We start from the raw sequence: 19,595 nt of genomic DNA, 5'->3' as shown, positions 1-19,595 counted from the left end.
AGCATCTAGAACAACCCAGCCACCAAGTGGTAGACTTTACAAACTCACAGAGCGAGGCCACAGTGCACTGAAATGTGTAGCAAGTAAAAATAGTCTATCATCTGTTACATCACCAACTAGAGTTCCAAATTGCCCCTGAAAGAAACGTCACAAGAACTGTGCTTCAGGAGCTTCATGAAGTGTTTCCGTAGCCAAGCAGCAGTACACAAGCCTCACATCAACAAGCATAATGCCAAGCTTTGGCTGGAGTGGTGTAAAGCAAGTCACTGCGGGACTCTAGAGTAGTGAAACATAAATCACGCTTCACTTTTTGGCTAGACTGGGGCTGTTTTTCAGGGTTTTGGCAAGGCCCTTAAGTTATAGTTCATCTCAATGCTACAGTATACAAAGACATTTTAGACAAATTAGGTGCTTTCATCTTTGCGGCAAAAGTTTGGGTAGGACTGTGCCGCTGTGCACAAAGCAAGGTCCATGAAGACATGATTTGACAAGTTTGGTGTGGAGGATCTTGAGTGGCCTGCGCAGAGCCCTGACCTCAAACATATTGAACACTCTTGGGATGAATTGCAACACTGATTGCAAGCCATACCTTTTCATCCAACATCAGTTTCTGACCTCACAAATGCTCTTGTGGCTGAATGGGCACAAATTCCCAGACAAAATCTTATGGAAAGCCTTCCCAGAAGAGATTAAATGGTTTTAGCCACAAAAAGGGGGGGGGGTCCATATCCATTATAATGCCCATGATTTTGCAATGGGATGTACAAGCCGCTCATACAGGTGTGATGGTCAGGTATCCACATACTTTTGGTCATATAGTGCATATTTATACAAATATATTAACACATCATGGTGGTTCTCAAAGTGTTTTGCACTCAGTTTCCTAAAGACTCACGGCTTTCCAGATGCAGCTCCGGGCATGGCAGCTCCCAGTCCTCTCATATGGGCATGTGGGTCATAACCAACCTGAGAAAAAAAAAAAATATCAAAAAGTTGGGCTATCCTATTAATCCCTCAATTTGCTTTTAATTCTTTTTACACCAAAGTTGTCAAGCAAACAAGTTAAGGAATGACCATAAAGTGTGGTACTTACTAGAGAAGACCGTGCGTAGGTTCCAGCAGTGGAGGCTCCGTTTATTTGTGGGGACATGAGGTGAAGACCGGCATAAGCTCCAGCACCCTCCCCACTCACAGAGGGGTGAGCAATGCTGAAAGCTGCGGGATATGCACCCTGTGCACCCAGTTGTGAACGAAGCCCCAAAGCTGAGAGAGGAGACAAAGGCAGGTAAGTTGTGGGGACACAGATTGGGTAACACCCTCATGCAGCATAAACCTATACCTGCTTACCTAGAGGGTCAATGGTTTGTTTACCAGGTCGGAACTGCTGTGTACTGGACCCACTTGGACCAGGGGTACTCATATCGCTCTGAGAATTTGGAGTGCTGGACTTCAGCCCCGGTGTCCCAGCCTTTTCTACATGCTGTAAATGAAATAAGAAAACAGAGCTGGCAACCACTTTTATTCAACACAAAGGAAAAGGGGAGGAAAAAAAACTCATGACTGTTTCCTACTGTAGAAGAGAGACATGTTCCTTGTTTAATTGCGTATACCCTCTTAAGAGTTTAAAGTTGCGCTCAAGAGCCACAATTCACTACCGCTCCTGAGCGGGACACAGCTGTTAAGTCAATCACTAGTGGCATATGCACATAGCCACAATCACCAGGACAAGCATAGGCATGTAAGTGTATGTTTAGCCTCTCTGCAAGTTAGCAACCAGAATTCATTTATTATAAATTGAGCTAACAAAATTAGAGCATTTTAATATTATACTGAAATATCCCTTTAACAGGAACAAGTCCTATGAGCCCAATATCATTTACCATAAAGAGCAGGTTTCCTTTCAAACCCTTAAAATATAGTCTGAGAACAGAATTCCTCATCTCTAAGTGTTTAAGAATTTAATTCTGTCAAGTATGTCTGTGACTCTGAAAACACATTAAACAATCATATCACTTACATAATAAAGCTGTGAATTAAGAGTATGAAGATATATGACAATTTTAAAAAAAACATTTATGCTTACCAGATAAATTCCTTTCCTTCCTGGCAGGGAGAGTCCATGACTTTATTCCTTACTGTTGGGAAATACAACACTTGGCCACCAGGAGGAGGCAAAGACACCCCAGCCAAAGGCTTAAATATCCCTCCCACTTCCCCTAGTCATTCTGCCGAGGGAACAAGGAAAAGTAGGAGAAACATCAGGGTATAAAGGAGCCAGAAGAAATATAAAAAGGGAGCCGCCCATTAAAACAAATTAAGGGCGGGCTCGTGGAATGTCCCTGCCAGGAAGGAAAGGAATTTAGGTTTTACTTCCATAAGGCAGGGAGAGTCCACAACATCATTCCTTACTGTTGGGAAAACTATACCCAAGCTCCAGAGGACACTGAATGACTAACGGGAGGGAACAGGAAAAAAAAAAAAAAGAAGAGGTGGGCCCTATTCTGAGGGCACCACAGCCTGCAAAACTTTTCTCCCAAAAGCTGCTTCAGCCGAAGCAAACATCAAACTTGTAAAATTTAGAAAAAGTGTGTAAGGAGGACCATTGAGGCTTTGTTCTTAAAAGACCTCAATATGTATAAATAGGGAACGCTCCACAAAGGAGCAATAGAGGACTGGAGAATGATAAACATTACCAATTGTTTTAAAATGTACAATAGTAATTTATTCTTAAAACAAACAGATATAATTTTGGATTTATATAAATACACTGGGACGTCTCCCTTAAAAATGAAATAAATTAAAAATTCCTAACGAATACTTTAGATTTACTTAACCCAACTTGTGTGCTAAGTTAAAATAGAGTGAGGAAAAGTGACTACTGATAGTAAAGTGCTGGCATAGGCTCAATAAAGTACTTTAGTGATAAGTGTTATAAAGTGCATAAGTGATAAATAGCCTCTTTACGCTTAGTGTTAGCCAAATAATAGTTGCACAAAATACAGGTTAATAACAAATGAATCAATCTCTAAAGAATAGATACAATACAATATAGTTGCTATAATAAAATTACTAAAATAAAATTGAATGTCTAGACACTATGTCTCTAGAAAGGCTACAATGAATATACTACAAACATGTATTGGGAATTACATATTCCAATTTAAAACGCCAATGGCAACAGTTGCAAATTCTGCCGATTTTTCTTATGTGTCTTTAAAGTGCCTTTGTTGAATCCTTGTATTTAGAGTATAGGTAAATTGACCTCTGAGTAAAGTAAATCTAGTCAATAAGCACAGTCTTTTAGTAACTGATCAAGAGACCCCTCGCTACCCTTGCAGCTTTATCCGGGTAATCTCTATATGTTAAAGTCTCTTTCAATGGATGTCAAAAAGCCACAAAAAATTCAGGGATGTTTTTTGGCTACTTACGGACTCACCGCCACTGTTTCAACTTGGCGTCCTTACTCCAACCGTTAATCCCAGCACAAGCAGTGCTAATACGTCTGTCTTTTCGTCCGTCTGAATGGTGATCCTGTAGCACGCTCAAAATTGTCAGCGTGAGAGCAAGTTGGTGAACAGCCTTTCAGAACAAAGTCTATCCTGATCCCCTTTTCCTCCGTCTAGGCATTTAGACTCCTCAGGTAGGGGATTAAAGTGCTAGTGCTCCTGTGGTGTCAAATGTTAACGCGTTTCACCCTTTAGCAGAGCTTTATCAAAACATACTCCAGGTCATCCTTGTCTCTCTTTAAATGCCCATCTCTGTGAATTCATTTGTTGTTGGAACTTTAACATTTTAAGGTGAAATTTTCTTTTTTCTAATGCAATTTCTTCTTAAAGTGGAATGTTCCCTTTGTTGTATTTATATAACATCACCCATAAATGCATATATAGAAACCTTCATTCTTCATGTTGCATTGGCTTGTGGGAAATGGTTAATATAACCAAAATACATTAAAATGAAATGGTGTCACATACATTATAATAAAAAATATACAGTACAAATTCTCACGTTTCTAATGGATTAATAACTAACTTCATCAACGGACCAGTACTTTTTTTTTTTTTAATAAAGAATAGAAAAATAATAGAAAAATAAAGGAAAAGGAACTCTAAGCGTAACACTAAGCGTAAAGAGGCTATTTATCACTTATGCACTTTATACCACTTATCACTAAAGCACTTTATTGAGCCTATGCCAGCACTTTACTATCAGTAGTCACTTTTCCTCACTCTAGATTTACTTAACCCATTTTGTGTGCCAAGTTAAAATAAAGTATTTGTTTGGAATTTTTAATTTATTTCATTTTTAAAGGGAGACGTCCCAGTGTATTTATATAAATCCAAAATTATATCTGTTTTAAGAATAAATTACCATTGTACATTTAAAACAATTGGTAATGTTTATCATTCTCCAGTCCTCTATTGCCAATTTGTGGAGCATTCCCTATTTATACATATTAAGGTTTTTCATTAATTTTAACCCGCCTAGGGAAGGTTGGTTTTAATAGGAGCTTATAGAGGACAAGTCTAAGCGCCTTTATCCGCTTATTTGTACTTTGTTCTTAAAAGCCCAGGAAGAAGCCACTGCTCTAGTGGAATGAGTCGTTATGCTCTCAGGAGGCTCTCGTCCCTTTGTCTAATAAGCTAAGCGGATGACACTCCTCAACCAGAAAGATAGAGAATTCGTAGTAGCCTTCTGCCCCTCACGCTTCCCCGTATAGAGGACACACAAAGAAGAAGATTGTTTGAATTCCTTAGTAGCCTGAAGACAGAACTTTAAGGCACAACCCACATCTAGATTGTGAAGTAAACATTGCTTCGCTAAGAAAGTTTAAGACACAAGGAACCACAAACTCTTGATTAATGTTACGATCCGATACCACCTTAGGGAGGAACCCTAATTTAGTGCGTAAAACCGCATAATCAGCATGAAAAAAAAAAAAGATAAGGGGGGTCACATTGCAAAGCAGAAATCTGAGAAACTCTGCGCGCAGAGGCAATAGCCAACAAAAAAAGAACCTTCCAAGATAACAATTTAAAACACCAGGTCTGATCCTAGTCAGAACCTTAAAGGACTGCACATCTGGAAGCTCAGCCAATCTTTTGTGCAGTAACACCGACAGGGCCGATATCTGTTTCTTTAGGGAACTAGCAAATACCCTGAAGGGACAGTCCATCCTGGAGAAAAGATAAAATTCTGGCAACCTTAACCTTATGTCAGGAAAAGCCAATCTAGATTTTGATGAACGAAGGGACCCTGTATCAGCAGATCTCTGCAACAAGGTAACCTCCACTGAGGAGATTATGGCATCCCCACCAGATCCGCAAACCACGTCCCTCAAGGCAACGACAGAGCAATCAGAATCACTGATGCTTGCTCCTGCTTGATGAGAGTCACCACACAAGGGAGAAGCGGTAATGGAGGAGAAAGATATAAGAGTCTGAACCTCCATGGTACTGATAGGGCATCTATCAGTTCCGTCTTAGGATCCCTCGACACATACCTGGGTAGCTTGGTATTGAGGCGGGATGTCATGAGATCTATCTCCGGTGTCCCCCACTCGCTGCTATCTCAGCAAACACCTCGGGTGGAGAGACCATTCCCCTGGGTGAAAGGATTGCCTGCTGAGGAAGTCAGCTTGCCAGTTGTCCACAGACGGAATGTGGATTGCTGACAGCGTACATTGGTGAGTGTCCGCCCACTCTAGTATCAGATACTTTTCTCATCGCCAAGGAACTTCTCGTTCCCCCCTGATGGTTGATGTAGGCAACCGAGGTTATATTGTCTAATTGGAATCTGATAAACTTGGACAAACCCAGAAGGGGCAAAGGCATTGAAGATTGCCCAGAGTTCCAATATATTGATCGGAAAAGAGTACTCCTGAGTCCACAGCCCTTGTGCCTTCTTAGCACCCCAAACGGCTCCCCAGCCGGAAAGGCTTGCGTCCGTAGTCACAATCTCCCAGGACGGTCTCAAGAAGCATGTGCCTTGGGACAGACAATCTAGACAGAGCCACCAAGAGAGCGAGTCTCCACAGGTTGTCCAGCACGATCTGTTGAGACAGATCTGAATGGTTGCTGTTCCATTGTCTCAGCATGCATAGCTGTAAGGATCCGAGATGGAATCTGGCAAAAGGAATGATGTCCATACAGGACACGATGAGTACAATCACATCCATACACTGAGCCACTGAGGGTCTCAAGGAGGCCTGGGGGGAAAGACATGCAGAAGTTACCGTGCAACGTCTCTGATCTGTAAGGAATATTCTCATTGTTATGGAGTCTATTATTGTCCCCAGGAAATTTACCCTTGTACTTGGAGTAAGAGAACTCTTTTCCAAGTTTATCTTCCATCCATATGATTGAAGAAGATTGAGGAGGGACTCTGAATGTTCTTCCGCTAGACAAAAAAGTGGTGCCTGTACCAAGTTATCATCCAGGTAAGGTGCTACTGCAATACCTTGTGTTCTGGCAACCTTCGAAAATATCCTTGGAGCAGTAGCTAGGCCAAATGGAAGAGCTATGAACTGGAAGTGCTGGTCCAGAAAGGCAAACCTCAGGAACTGAAAATGTTCCCTGTGTATCTGGACGTGAAGGTTTGCATCCTGCACGTCTATTGTGGTCATTAACTGCCCTTCCTGATCCAGAGGAAGGATTGACCGTATTGTTTCCATCTTGAAAGAGGGAACACTTGTTTAGGCACTTTAGGTCCAGAATTGGACGAAAAGTTTCCTCCTTCTTTGGGGCCACGAAAAGGTTTGAATAAAAAACCCAAACCTCTTTCTGTTGTAGGTACCGGGACAATTACTTCTAGAGAGGAGAGATCCCATACGCAACCTAAGAGACAGCCCTCTTTTCTGGTCTTGTAGACAGACTGGAGGAAAGGCACCTGCCCCTGGGCAGATGAGACTTGAATCCTATCCTGTATCCCTGAGATACAACCTCCAGGACCCAAGGATCCTGTACATCCTGGAACCAAGCGTCTAAAAAAAAAAAAAAGAAACAGTCTGCCCCTACTCAACCCGATCCTGGATCGGGGGCCGCCCCTTCATGACGATTTATTCTCGGCTTCTTAGTCTGTTTGGACTTATTCCAGGACTGAGTCTGCTTCCAAGTACTCTTGGGCTGCTCAGACTTGGAGGAGGATTGCTGTCGTGATTTGTCACGAAAATTAGTGATTTGTCACGTGATTTGAACGAAAATTAGACAATTGCCATCCCTTAGGCCTATTTTTCTTGTCCTGTTGTAGGAAGGCACCCTTTCCTCCGGTAAACGTAGAAATAACGGAGTACAGTCCTGGACCAAATAAAATCTTCCCCTTGAAAGGAAGAGAAACGAGTCTAGATTTAGAAGTCATATACACAGACCAAGACTTCAACCAGAGAGCCCGGCGGCTAGGACTGTAAAGCCAGAAGCTGTTGCAGTTATGTGAATAATCTGCATGTTCGCATCACAGATGGAGTTAGCAATTCTCAGAGCCTTAATTCTCTCCTGAATATCCTAAAGGGTAGTCTTCACCTCAATGAGCTCCGACAGAGTGACGCACTAGTAGGTAGCTGCTCCAGCAACCATGGCTACAGCTGCCACCAGTTGAAATAAAAACCCCCTTCCTCAGAAAGGTTTCCATTTTCTTATCCATAGGCTCTAAAAGAGGAACTATCCTCCAGAGGTATAGTAGTATTACTTAGCCAGCATAGGGATGGAACCCCATAAGTCTAAATTGAGGGTCAGGGACCGGGAATCATTTTTTAAAAGTAAACGATGGGGAAAAAGAAGTTCCTATTCGATAGTAATAATGATCACTATCTTAACTGGCACAGGAAAAGTCAGAGGGACCTTCCTGATAGGAATCTATCGTAGACGGAAACTCCTTTAATAAAAAAACGCAGATGCTCAATTTTAAATCTAAAAAGGAAGGTTCCTCCCCTGAAGGAGGTTTAGAAACTGAAGTCTTCAACTCAGAATGTTCACCCTCTGAAGCTACAGCGTTTAACTCGGAAAGCTGTGACATAGCTAAATCCGACAAATATTTAGATGACTCTAGGTCAGGAGAACTACGTTTAACCTTTGTTTTGCGTTTGTTAGAGCGAGGTAAGGCACTCTCCAGAAGGAGGATTAGTTGACGCGGGGAACTGCATGTGGAGCTGGTAGGGTAGTAATCTCTCGGGACCCAGATTCCTGAGAGGTAGACGGCTCAGATGGGCTAATAGCGCTACGAGTATTAGCAGGCTTGTCTATTTTCTTAAGACTTTAAAACAGTGCTTAGGCAAATGGAACAAAATTGAGCAGGCGGGCTAATCACGGCCTCCTCACAATATAAACAGGAATTATTAACCAGTACAGAAGGAGCGTAACCTTCTAACGTAATATCAGAGTCCTCCATAGCTATGGATATATTCCCAGAAGGACAGACAAAAAGTAAACACTTTATTCAAAAAAACGGCACCTTTATAATCCAAATGGCTGGGGCACTCACCACCTCCTAGACCCAGACAGCTAACAGAGAAAAAGCTCTCCTCAAGAGCAAAATTTGCAGCAAGATCGTAGGAAAAACAGAGATCACACCCAGTCATGTAGTGCGTAGGACAGGACTTCCCCTGCTATGAAAAAGGCGCCAAGCAATTATGAGCTGCGCAACACACCAAAGCGAAAGTGAAACCTGTTTGTTCCAAGCCAAAAGCACACAGTCTATGAGCCCAAAAAAGCTCACACATAAAAGCAGTTATAAATAACCCCTTGCTGTTCAAATAATCTCCCTGAAGGAGATATTAACCCTTGATCCTATCGAGGCATAAAGTAGCCACACTGTGACCCTGTATAGCAAAAAGTGTATGTAATATATATATATATATATATATATATATATATATATATATATATATATATATAGCGCAACGAGTAGTGAAGAATCCAAACGTATGGGTTCCGTATCCAGAAAAAAATAATAATAAATAAAATAATAATAAATAAAATAATAATAAATAAATATATATATATATATATATATATATATATATATATATATATATATATATATATATATATATATATATATATATATATATATATATATATATATATATATATATTACCTCCAGGATCCATGCTGTGTAACAGGCACAGCCTCTTAAAGTGATGGTGAAACTCTCCCCTTTTAAAAAACAGATCTGGAATGTAAGCGCTATTTTAGATGGAGTTTAATTCATTAGCTGTAATGAAGATGCAGTATAACATGCTTTTTAATATAGATATGAAATTCAAATACAGCATGCTCCTCCGCCCACTTCAAAAGTAAAGTTTTCTGTGAGCTAACAGATTGAATTGTTGTCCAATCAGTGCTCTCCCCATAAGGCACTTTTGTTGTAGCTAGAGCATTGATTGGAGAGTAATTCAATCATTTAGCTGACAGGAAAATTGACTTTTGAAGTGGGTGGTGTAAGGTGGGGTATTTGAATTTCATATCTATATTAATAACTAAGTTATAGCGCATCTTCATTGCACATGATGAATAAAACTCCATCTAAAAGAGAGCTTACATTCCAGATCTGATTTTAAAAAGGGGAGAGTTTACCGTCACTTTAAGTGTGACAGTCTTGCAGCGACGCCTCTGACATGGACCCGAGTGTATAACAACAAGCAGTGAAACTTGTCAACACTGATTGCCCGGGAGCTGTTAGCAGTAGTCTGGATAAGTTTGCAGAAAAACTTTACCTGCATCTCCAGACTCTAACTTTCATCAATACTCTCACTGAGAGGTTGACATGATTACTTAAAACTCCAGTCCTTTCTTGAAGGGAACATACCCATTACAGAACTATCCAAATCTTGACACTTCTCTGCCACCTCCTATAGTGACGAAAGGCAAAAAATGACTAGGGGGGATGGAGAAAGTGGGAGAGATATTTAAGCCTTTGGCTGGGGTGTCTTGGTGGCCAGGTGTTGTATTTCCCAACAGTAAGGAATGAAGTCGTGGACTCTCCCTGCCTTATTGAAGGAAAGAATAACAATGCATGTTCAGTAGACTGCCACTGAATCCCCGCAGTGAGGAGGCGAATGCTATATGTGAGTCACTTAGTTACCGTGGGGAGGTCCTTGCTCCTGGAGGGGGACACACTGCTGGATGAGGTCATAGAGTTTGGACTAGCAGGGGCAGGATCCTTCCTCTGCAGAGAAGATTTATCAATACCATTTTCCCGTGAGGAGTAGGAATGGACACTGTGTGGGGAGGAAGGGTCCTGGGGGGGAGAGAGGGATCAAGGTCACCAAAATTACCATAAGAAAGATCTGAGATGTGTATTATATTCTATAGATTTAACAGGCAAAATAGGTCATTTAGTGATTTATCAATGAGGAATATGTAGAGCTCCTGAAACAATTCTCAAACCTCTGTTCTACCCCATCATTCTACTCACCTCATCCACCACCAGATTATCCTCACTGCGGTCAGCATCACTGCCCTGGGAGAGACAGGAGCCACGTTACAGGGAAGAGGACAGAGTAGGTGGGGCGTGGTGAAAAAAAAGTGAAAGAAAAAGGATGGGGTAGAAAAAAATATAACAGGAGAAAAAGTGAACTATAAAACAAGTGAAATAATAAGCGATGAGAAAAGGGAGGAACATAGTGAGAAACTCACATAGTCTGTGCCAAAATCTTTTTCCTCTGTTTTACGCTTCTTGTTGCTGTTCAGATAATCTGACAGAGTCCGCACGCGTTCCCCATTTGGGAGAGTTACACAGCTCTGGGAAAGGAAAGCAGAATGTGACAAGTGGAGGGGAACAAAGGGAGAATTGAGGAGAAGAGGTGGCGGGGGCATATTTATGGCATTATACACATGAAGACCTGCGATTATGTGTGTTACACAGAAGTCATGTTAACCCCAAGATAGCAGCAGAGCCACAGATAACCCTCCCACACACAGAGCTGTAACCTAGAAAGCTAGTCGGCAGCCAAACCACTTTCAGTTTCTGCCAAACTCTACTTAACCCTCGTCTTCCCACAGTGGGTCACAACACTGAAGTCTATCCTATCTAAATCTAACTAAATATTTTAGGAGGTTAACCCTTTTCAGGAAAAGGACAGATATTACACAGCTAATTTCTCAATAGCAGAGCACCATCACATTTATATCTTTCAAAAATGTTTTCCCCATTTGCGATATATCAATGGCTTTTGCTGACTTTTATATAAAGCATCTGCCCCCATATTGAATAATGTAAGATGTGAATGACGTTAATATTTTAGAAGTAGCATCCCAGCAGCACCACTTTCTTATTCCTTAACTCCACTCTGCCAAGTAATGCATTAAAGACACCTCCTATTGCTCCAGAGGGGAGAATCAATTCACCCCCTCCCCAGAAGAGGATGCAGTGATATACTCACAGGCCCTGGGTCTCTGTCTGTCTCCATGGAAACGTACGAGCAGCAAGAAGGGAAAAAGATAGTGTTAATTTTAGTCCAGAATAGTAATGTAATACCTCAATTTCCCCCCCAAAACATCTAGCATCCTATATAGTCTTACTTGTATGTCAGCCTTCCCCACATTCAGAATAAGACCAGCCCCTCAGGGACATAACCTCAAGTTCAGATGTCCCCATTTACACTTTGGCTAGCCTCCCCTGTCTCATGCCCTTAAGATAAGGCAATGCAGATAACTATTGACAAGCATGAGCCTCGCACATCTATGTGTATATGGAGTAACCCTAGTTTATATCAACACACACAACTTGATAAGCTGCAACATCACACATCCTAGATCATTACACAGAGGCTGTATTGTCCCACTTACAAACAGATTATCTAAACCCCAAATCACACACAGCCAACATGCTAAACAAATATCTAATATATGAATCCTACACATCTAGATCACTTTCCTCATCACATGTAGATTACCAATCTACAATAAATTATTACTGCTAGAAAAAAAACAAAAAAACATTTTATTGAGCTCTAAACACAGAAATTAGCATTACAATAAAAAGGGCAGAAACCAGTCAATTCCCAGGAGTCCATCCTCCTCACTCACACATTAATACTCATACACTCGTCCCTACATTGATGCCACAAAGACATTAAAAAGGGACAGTTTACTCAAAAATGTTCTCCCCTTTAATTTGTTCCCAATGATCCACTTTACCTGCTGGAGTGTATTCAATTGTTTACAAGTATTTCCATTACCCTTATATTGGCATTTGAAACAGTTTATTTAGCCTGTGCTGTGGTAGCCCCACCCATCCTGAAAGCTTTTGGCCTCAAGGCCAAGCTATGTTAACACAGCCAGTAGAAGAAATTACACTCTCAATGGGGTATAGAAGAGATAAAGTAATAAAATGTTAATTTTCCATTGTTCTCTCCGAGTATTGGTGATTGGTTTATGGACAGATATAAGATAAAGAAGCAGGTATACTTACACAATGTGATAAAGTAATGAGATCTGATTATACCTACAAGCTCAACCCATTTTATTAGGTTGTGGCTTCAAAACACAATAGTAGCTAATTCATTTACACAAATATGCCTTAAAAAGCAAATTCTCATACATTTTTATACTCTGCAGCTGGTAAAAAAAGTAATTGGCAACACATTAAGGGAAAAACAATGTTATATTATACTTCCCCTTTAGTCTCTCCTAAACCAGCCCCCTATAAACTACATAAAATGATGTATAGATAAGTCGCATCAAAATCTAAAACAGACCCTCCAAAAACCTAAGGTAGCTCTCACACACACACACAATTGCCTTCACCACACCTCTCATATGATTATCTAAGTGTCAGAGCTTACATTTCTTAAGAGTACCTTTTTATAAATCAATATAACATTTTTATAAAAACCCAGGTGTTGCAGCAGCCAATAACAGCTAATTCAATTTCTATATAGATATCTTTTCCCGTTACTATCTAGAGGAGATTACAGCAGTGATTTCAGTAACTTTGCTGAATCAGTTTTTAGTGGAATTTCACAAAAAAATGGTTTGACATTGAGAGCAACATTTCAAAAATATATTTGTACAAATACGAAATTTGTCACTAAAATCTAAAAACCAGTCCCCATACCTCTGTGTTCTGCATCGGCAAGCCCCTCTTTGGCAGCTAGCTGGGACTGCAGGCCGAGGACACCAGACAAGGCCAACAAGCTAGAGGCACTTGTGGCAGCAGCTAGGCTGGAGGACTGTAGACTGGACGGGTGAGGAGTTAAGGGGATTGGGGGTGCATGGTGAGAAAGGTGCTGAGCCTGCAGTTGGTGCTGTGTGATTGGGTTTCAATCACAAAGAGAGAAAGGGGGGGGGGAAGACAATTGGTTTACTGAAAGGTTCTAATGTTCTTAAAATATTAGGAAATGGGTAATTATTTTACAGAATACACAAATAATAACATTATATACATAAGGACTAACATCCTAGCTTGTACATCATGAAACAATCTTATATTTTAGTTGCATGCACTATTTATGCTAACTATGCTTATACATTAGCTTTAAAGAATATCCTGCAGAGATTTGCCCATTTAAATTAGCCAGTGCAGAGGGGTCATTATACTGTAAGCCTTAAGTATATATGTGGAACAAGCACAACTATAATACCAATAAAATTAGAGTTTTTATCTCTGCTCTCTCTCCATTAGAGGCCCAGAATTGTATATAATACAGTAGAACAGCATGTCTAAGGATTAACCATACTTACAGAATTATATAAACCATACACACTTAGATTGCAAATAAAGAGACAATATGAATCCCTGTTTAAGCAAACACATTTTGTGAATGTTCCAAGGCTAAGCCCTTGAGATGAATTATGACTATTAGGGAACATATGAGTTAGTGCTCTCAGATTATGTGTTAATGGGGGTGTAAATATGCATTGGGAGAGGAGTGTACACACCACGGTCAGCTGAGGGGGGATGAAACGTACCCCGATGGCAGCATTCAACTCTGCCATGGTAACCTGCTTGGCTCTTTCTACAGCCTGAACCACCTGCTGCTGGTGCTGGGAAGAGAAAAGAGATGTTGGGGGATTTGGAGTAAGGAGGTGCACAACAGGTCTTAGGAACACGGGCCACTGTCACCCACTTACCTCCTGAGACAAGAAGGGCACCAGCTGAGCGCAGATAACATTCAGACGCTTGGCAATTTCCGTCTAGAATAAGAAGCAAAGCAAATAGGTTCATTCATATGAATATGTACAATTAAATATAGACTAAATACCAATAGAGATTATTTGGAACAATCTAGGAAAGGTTATACAACATATTTAGAATACTTATACTAAGAAATTCTTTAAATTTATGAGCCAGCAAGAATCTTTATCAGTTATACATTTTTAAAAAGATTAGTATAGATAAATATAAAATCCAAAAAGAGAGCTAGGAGTTTGTGGTAATACTGGCTCCAAGTATTTGTCCATCACTGATAGCCAAGTCAGTCTGCAATTGTCTCTATTGTCCATTTAAACATTTTAAAATTACCACATTAAATGATTATGTGTAGTATTTGGATTAACAGGTGGGAGGGCGGCATTGTGACTCCCAGGCCTGAGGTTGGACATCCCTAATATAGTGCAATAGGAGTTACAGACCTGGTTATATAAAACAACAGAAGTATTAGAGAAAGAAGGGAGAGTATTTTTTTTTCTTTGCTGAGGAGAGGGCATTAAAAAAATATGTAATGGCTTTCTGTAGAACAGATGCTGCTGTACTGAGAAAAACATTGTTTTTATGCTTATGAGAAGTGGGACTCCCCACCAATAAAAACAGCAGGAGTTCTGATTATCAACCAATGAGCAATAAGGCCTTAAGAGTTATACAAGCAAACCCTGTTAGCTTGTATAACAGCTTTAACCTCACCTTTTTATACAAAAAACCAACAGAAAACAGTACTCTCATGTGTATGATATTATTTTGTTAATGTCCCTTTAAGTAAAGCAAAGGGAGGAGTTCTAGAAAAGCTTTTGCAGTGAAGTGTGGAGCATGATATGGAGAAATATAACTACACTGCAGATCTAGCTGATAAGGATGTCCTGTACTTCCTAAACTCTGGTCTTCTCTCTACAGCCAACAAGAACGGTAGAGCTGTTCATTCTGCCTCAGGGAGAATGGGAGGGAGTATAAATGCTAGTCAGAGAATGAGACAAGGGAGAAATGAACACTGAGGGAGAGAAAATGGAGGAGGACCATAGATGGAGATTAAAGATAAAAAGGGAGATAAAAGAAGAAATTCCATATAAGTGCCAGTCATAGAAGGAGAGCGCCCCCTTGCCCGACAGTGACACTCCCATAGTCTTCAGCTGCCAAGCATGAGCAGGTTGTGGCACAGAAGAAGCTGCCTTGTGGGGCATGATCAATTCGTCCTCCTAATGGGGGGGCTCGTTAATGTGCAATTTACTGCTACTTTAACTCTCACAGTATGAGGGATGAGCAAGCTGCTACCAGAGGCACATGCAGGAGGGGGAGGGAGAGATAAACAGTGGAGCCGTAAGCAGAATAACAATGAGACAACAGACCAGGAGACACTAAAAAGAAAACAAGATGGGGCACTCACCTGTTTGTGCATTTCAATATTCAACCCATAAGACATTTCATAATACTGAAAAACAAGACGACAAGTACAGGACATTTTAGCATTAACAGATTTCCTATACACATCACCCACACAAACACCCCAATAATCTCTTTCATCTAAACACAATACTAATACTTAAAAGGGACATAAGTGCAAAAAGAAAATGCTCTTTTTGCATTTTTTATTAAATCCCTTTGCTCCCTGCATATGGATTAAACACATAGTTAAAGTCAGCTCCAGAGCAGCAAGGAATTACTGGAAGTTATCTGAACACAGCTACTGAGACAAATGTGTGTAGCCACCAATCACCAGCTAGTTTCCCAGTAGTGTACTGCTGTTGCTGAGCATAGGTGCATATGCTTTCCAACAGGATACTAAGAGAACAATGTAAATTTGATAACAGAAGTGAAGTTAAACAGTTCGTAAAATGACTATCAAAGCAGGGCATTAACCCAGCAAATTCAACCTGTAGCTAACCAAGTTATTTGCAGTAAGCAAGAGTAATACCCAATACACTCTTGTAGCAGATTTATATAACAAACAATTGAGTTTATTTTAAGCTCTAAAGCCTAGGGGAAATACGGATATCTGATAACTTGACTGCTTGTATCAGACTAAATTGAGAGACCAAGAACCCATATTGATCCAGCGTTGAATTATAACTGCCTCATTTCAAAATTATAGTCCATCTTTTTGGATTACCCATACTAGAACTTTGAGCAAGAGTGATACTCTATATTCCAACCAGTCCACAATCTGTGTTTTTTAAATATGTCATTTGTTTGTAATATGCTATTTTAGACTTCAAATAAAAGTTAAATTTTAAAAAAAATCACCCAGTCACACCTGAGATAATGAAGTAATCAATCTCTAATACAATAGGGAGTGAGAAGTGCTATTTAGATGCATCTTTTGGTCAAATTCTTCATTTTTTGACAAAACCCTCACAAGTTTACCTATGCATCAGCACTTTAGCCAACACAAGGTTAATCACAACCAGATATAGGCAACTCCCTTGTACCAAGTGTAGTGTTGTTGCATATTTGCTTTTTGTCCAAATTCAAAATCATGTAGTTTACAATTTGTGTTCAGTAGATTTGCATAATCAACAAATGCATGATAAAAAGACAATGTAATAGCACTAAGTCTGAACTTTTTTTCTTACAAATTTCAAAGTTAAAGTGCCATAAAACAGGTTGAGATCTGTGCATATCCTAAAAGGGCTAATTAAAGGGACAGTCTACCATAGAATTGTTATTGTTTTAAAAGATAAATAATCCCTTTATTACCCATTCCCCAGTTTTGCATAACCAACACTATTATATTAATATACTTTTTACCTCTGTGATTACCTTGTATCTAGGAACCTTCTTCCAGCCCCCTGATCACATGACTGTGACTGTTTATTATCTATTGTCTTAAATTTAGCATTGTTTTGTGCTAGATCTTAAATAACTCCCCTTGCCTGAACAGTGTTATCTATATGGCCCACATGTACTTTCTGTCTCTTTGTGTTGAAAAAGAGATTTAAAAAGCCTGTGATAAGAGGCAGCCCTCAAAGGCTTAGAAATTAGCATATGAGCCTACCTATGTTTAGTTTAAACTAAGAATACCAAGAGAAAAAAGCAAATTCGATGATAAAAGTAAATTAGAAAGTTGATTAAAATTAAAAGTCCTATATGAATAATGAAAGTTTAATTTATACTAGACTGTCCCTTTAAGTAAAAATAGTATATATATATATATATATATATATATATATATATATATATATATATATATATATATATATATATATATATATATCTGGCAAACATTTTAAAATTAAATTTCAAAAATAAGAAAAAATTAGTTACATAGCCACGCTGTCTAGAGTGGTCTCCCCCCCCCCCCCCCCCTCAGCTTCTTATTTGCTTCACAGCTTCTTATTTGCTTCTAGGCATGCTCCAGCAGATAATCACTGTGCACTTCTGCATTCTACCAAAGAAACGGTAGATATACACTCACCGGCCACTTTATTAGGTACACTAATGCTAATCAGCCAATCAAATGGCAGCAACGCAATGCATTTAGGCATCTAGATGTGGTGAAGATGAACTTGCTTTAGTTCAAAACGAGCATCAGAATGTGGAAGGGGATTTAAGTGACTTTGAACCTGGCATGGTTGTTGGTGCCAGACGGGCTGGTCTGAGTATTTAAATAACTGCTGATCTACTGGGATTTTCACGCACAACCATCTTGAGGGTTTACAGAGAATGGTCCGAAAAAAAGAAAATATTCAGCGACAGGCAGTTGCGTGGACCAAAATGCCTTGATGATGTCAGAGGAGAATGGGCAGACTGGTTCGAGATGATAGAAAGGCAACCAACTCAAATAACCACTCGTTACAACCAAGGTATGCAGAATACCATCTCTGATCGCACAACACGTCAAACCTTGATGCAGATGGGCTACAGCAGCAGACATACTGGGTGCCACCCCTGTCAGTCAACAACAGGAAACTTAGGCTAGAATTCGCACAGGCTCTCCCAAATTGGACAATAGAAGATTAGAAAAATGTTGCCTGGTCCGATGAGTCTCGATTTCAGGTGCGACATTCAGATGGTAAAGTCAGAATTTGGCATAAACAAGAAAGCTTGGATCCATCCTGCCTTGTATTAACAGTTCAGGCTGGTTGTGTAATGTGTGGGGGATATTTTCTTGGCACACTTTGGGCCCCTTAGTACCAATTGAGCATCGTTTAAATGCCACGGCCTACCCGAGTATTGTTGCTGACCATGTCCATCCCTTTATGACTACAGTGTACCCATCTTCTGATGGCTACTTCCAGCAGGATAACGCACCATGTCCCAAAGCTCAAATCATCTCAAACTAGTTTCTTGAACATAACAATTAGTTCACTGTACTCTAAATGGCCTACACAGTCACAAGATTTCAAACCAATAGAGTACCTTTGGGATGTGGTGGAACAGGAGATTCACATCATGGAAGCGACAAATGAGCCAACAAATCGGCAGCAACTGAGTGATGCTATCATGTAATTATGGACCAAAATCTCTGAGGAATGTTTCCAACACCTTGTTGAATCTATGCCACGAAGAATTAAGGCAGTTCCTAATGCAAAACAGGGTCCAACCCGGTACTAGCAAGGTGTACCTAATAAAGTGGCCAGTAAGTATAAACTTAAAAGAAAGGGTTAATGGCGACTATAAATTTGCAGGTAAACTAATTAAAAGTACATATATTTTGTCTCTACCTAAACTTGTTTTATATCCCTAAAGTCTATTTCCACTTCTCCTGTATCATGAGACAGCCCTCAGCCAATCACAAATGCATATATTATATTCTGTAAATTCTGGCACATGCTCAGTAGGTGCTGGTGACTCAAAAAGTGTAAATATAAAAAAAAGACTGTGCACATTTTGTCAATGTAAGTAAATTGGAAAGTTGTTTAAAATGGCATGCTCTATCTGAATAATGAAAGTTTCATTTTAATTTGAGTGCCCATTAAAAGGGACACATCTACTGTATTTACTGATCCTTTAAGTATTCCATGCTTGAGCAAATCCTTCTGTAATGGACTTGCTTGTCTTCAGGTAGGAAAAGCATTTGAACCTGACATTGTTAATGGTTTACATGTCTGCCATCACATTTAAAAAAGGTATTACTACCAAGTCAAAATTTAGAAGCTTTGTTATGGCAAATGCCATACTCATGGTTTGATATTTAGAAGAAAAACGTCAAAATGAAATGTTCATTATTAAAATAGTAGGAGAGACATTTCAATGTATATCTGTTCAAAATGTACTTTTGTTTTCTAGGTAACCTTTGCTGAAAAGGATACCTAGGTAGGCTCAGGGGGAAGCAGTGCACTACTGGGATTTAGCTGCTGATAGGCAGCTACACACCACTCGTCACTGGCTCACCAGATGTGTTGAGCTAGCTCCCAGTAATGCACTGCTGCTCTAGAGAGCACTTTAACCTCTGCAAATGATTTAAACAGTTATATACAAGTACCATCATTTTTCTTTAAAACGGATA

At 39.9% G+C, this 19,595-nt stretch overlaps 1 protein-coding gene across 5 annotated transcripts in view; it reads right to left on the bottom strand.

The window, feature by feature from the left end:
- Positions 1 to 19,595, bottom strand: part of LOC128649526 (transducin-like enhancer protein 1) — an 85,147-nt gene that overhangs the window by 46,099 nt on the left and 19,453 nt on the right. For 3 of the 5 annotated variants that reach the window (XM_053702855.1, XM_053702857.1, XM_053702856.1), the window contains exons 5-15: positions 15,534 to 15,578; positions 14,071 to 14,133; positions 13,879 to 13,983; positions 13,055 to 13,244; positions 11,379 to 11,395; positions 10,633 to 10,737; positions 10,412 to 10,456; positions 10,079 to 10,234; positions 1,348 to 1,480; positions 1,094 to 1,263; positions 896 to 966 (exon numbers count right to left, since the gene is read on the bottom strand). In XM_053702855.1, coding sequence (XP_053558830.1) covers positions 896 to 966; positions 1,094 to 1,263; positions 1,348 to 1,480; positions 10,079 to 10,234; positions 10,412 to 10,456; positions 10,633 to 10,737; positions 11,379 to 11,395; positions 13,055 to 13,244; positions 13,879 to 13,983; positions 14,071 to 14,133; positions 15,534 to 15,578 — 1,100 coding nt within the window. The remainder of the gene's footprint in view (positions 1 to 895; positions 967 to 1,093; positions 1,264 to 1,347; positions 1,481 to 10,078; positions 10,235 to 10,411; positions 10,457 to 10,632; positions 10,738 to 11,378; positions 11,396 to 13,054; positions 13,245 to 13,878; positions 13,984 to 14,070; positions 14,134 to 15,533; positions 15,579 to 19,595) is intronic. The other 2 variants (XM_053702858.1, XM_053702859.1) reach the window with 2 other exon arrangements.

This window comes from Bombina bombina, chromosome 2 (assembly GCF_027579735.1).
Source record: "Bombina bombina isolate aBomBom1 chromosome 2, aBomBom1.pri, whole genome shotgun sequence".
NCBI classification, from domain to species: Eukaryota; Metazoa; Chordata; class Amphibia; order Anura; family Bombinatoridae; genus Bombina; species Bombina bombina.
This window is presented reverse-complemented; position numbering and strand designations above follow the sequence as displayed.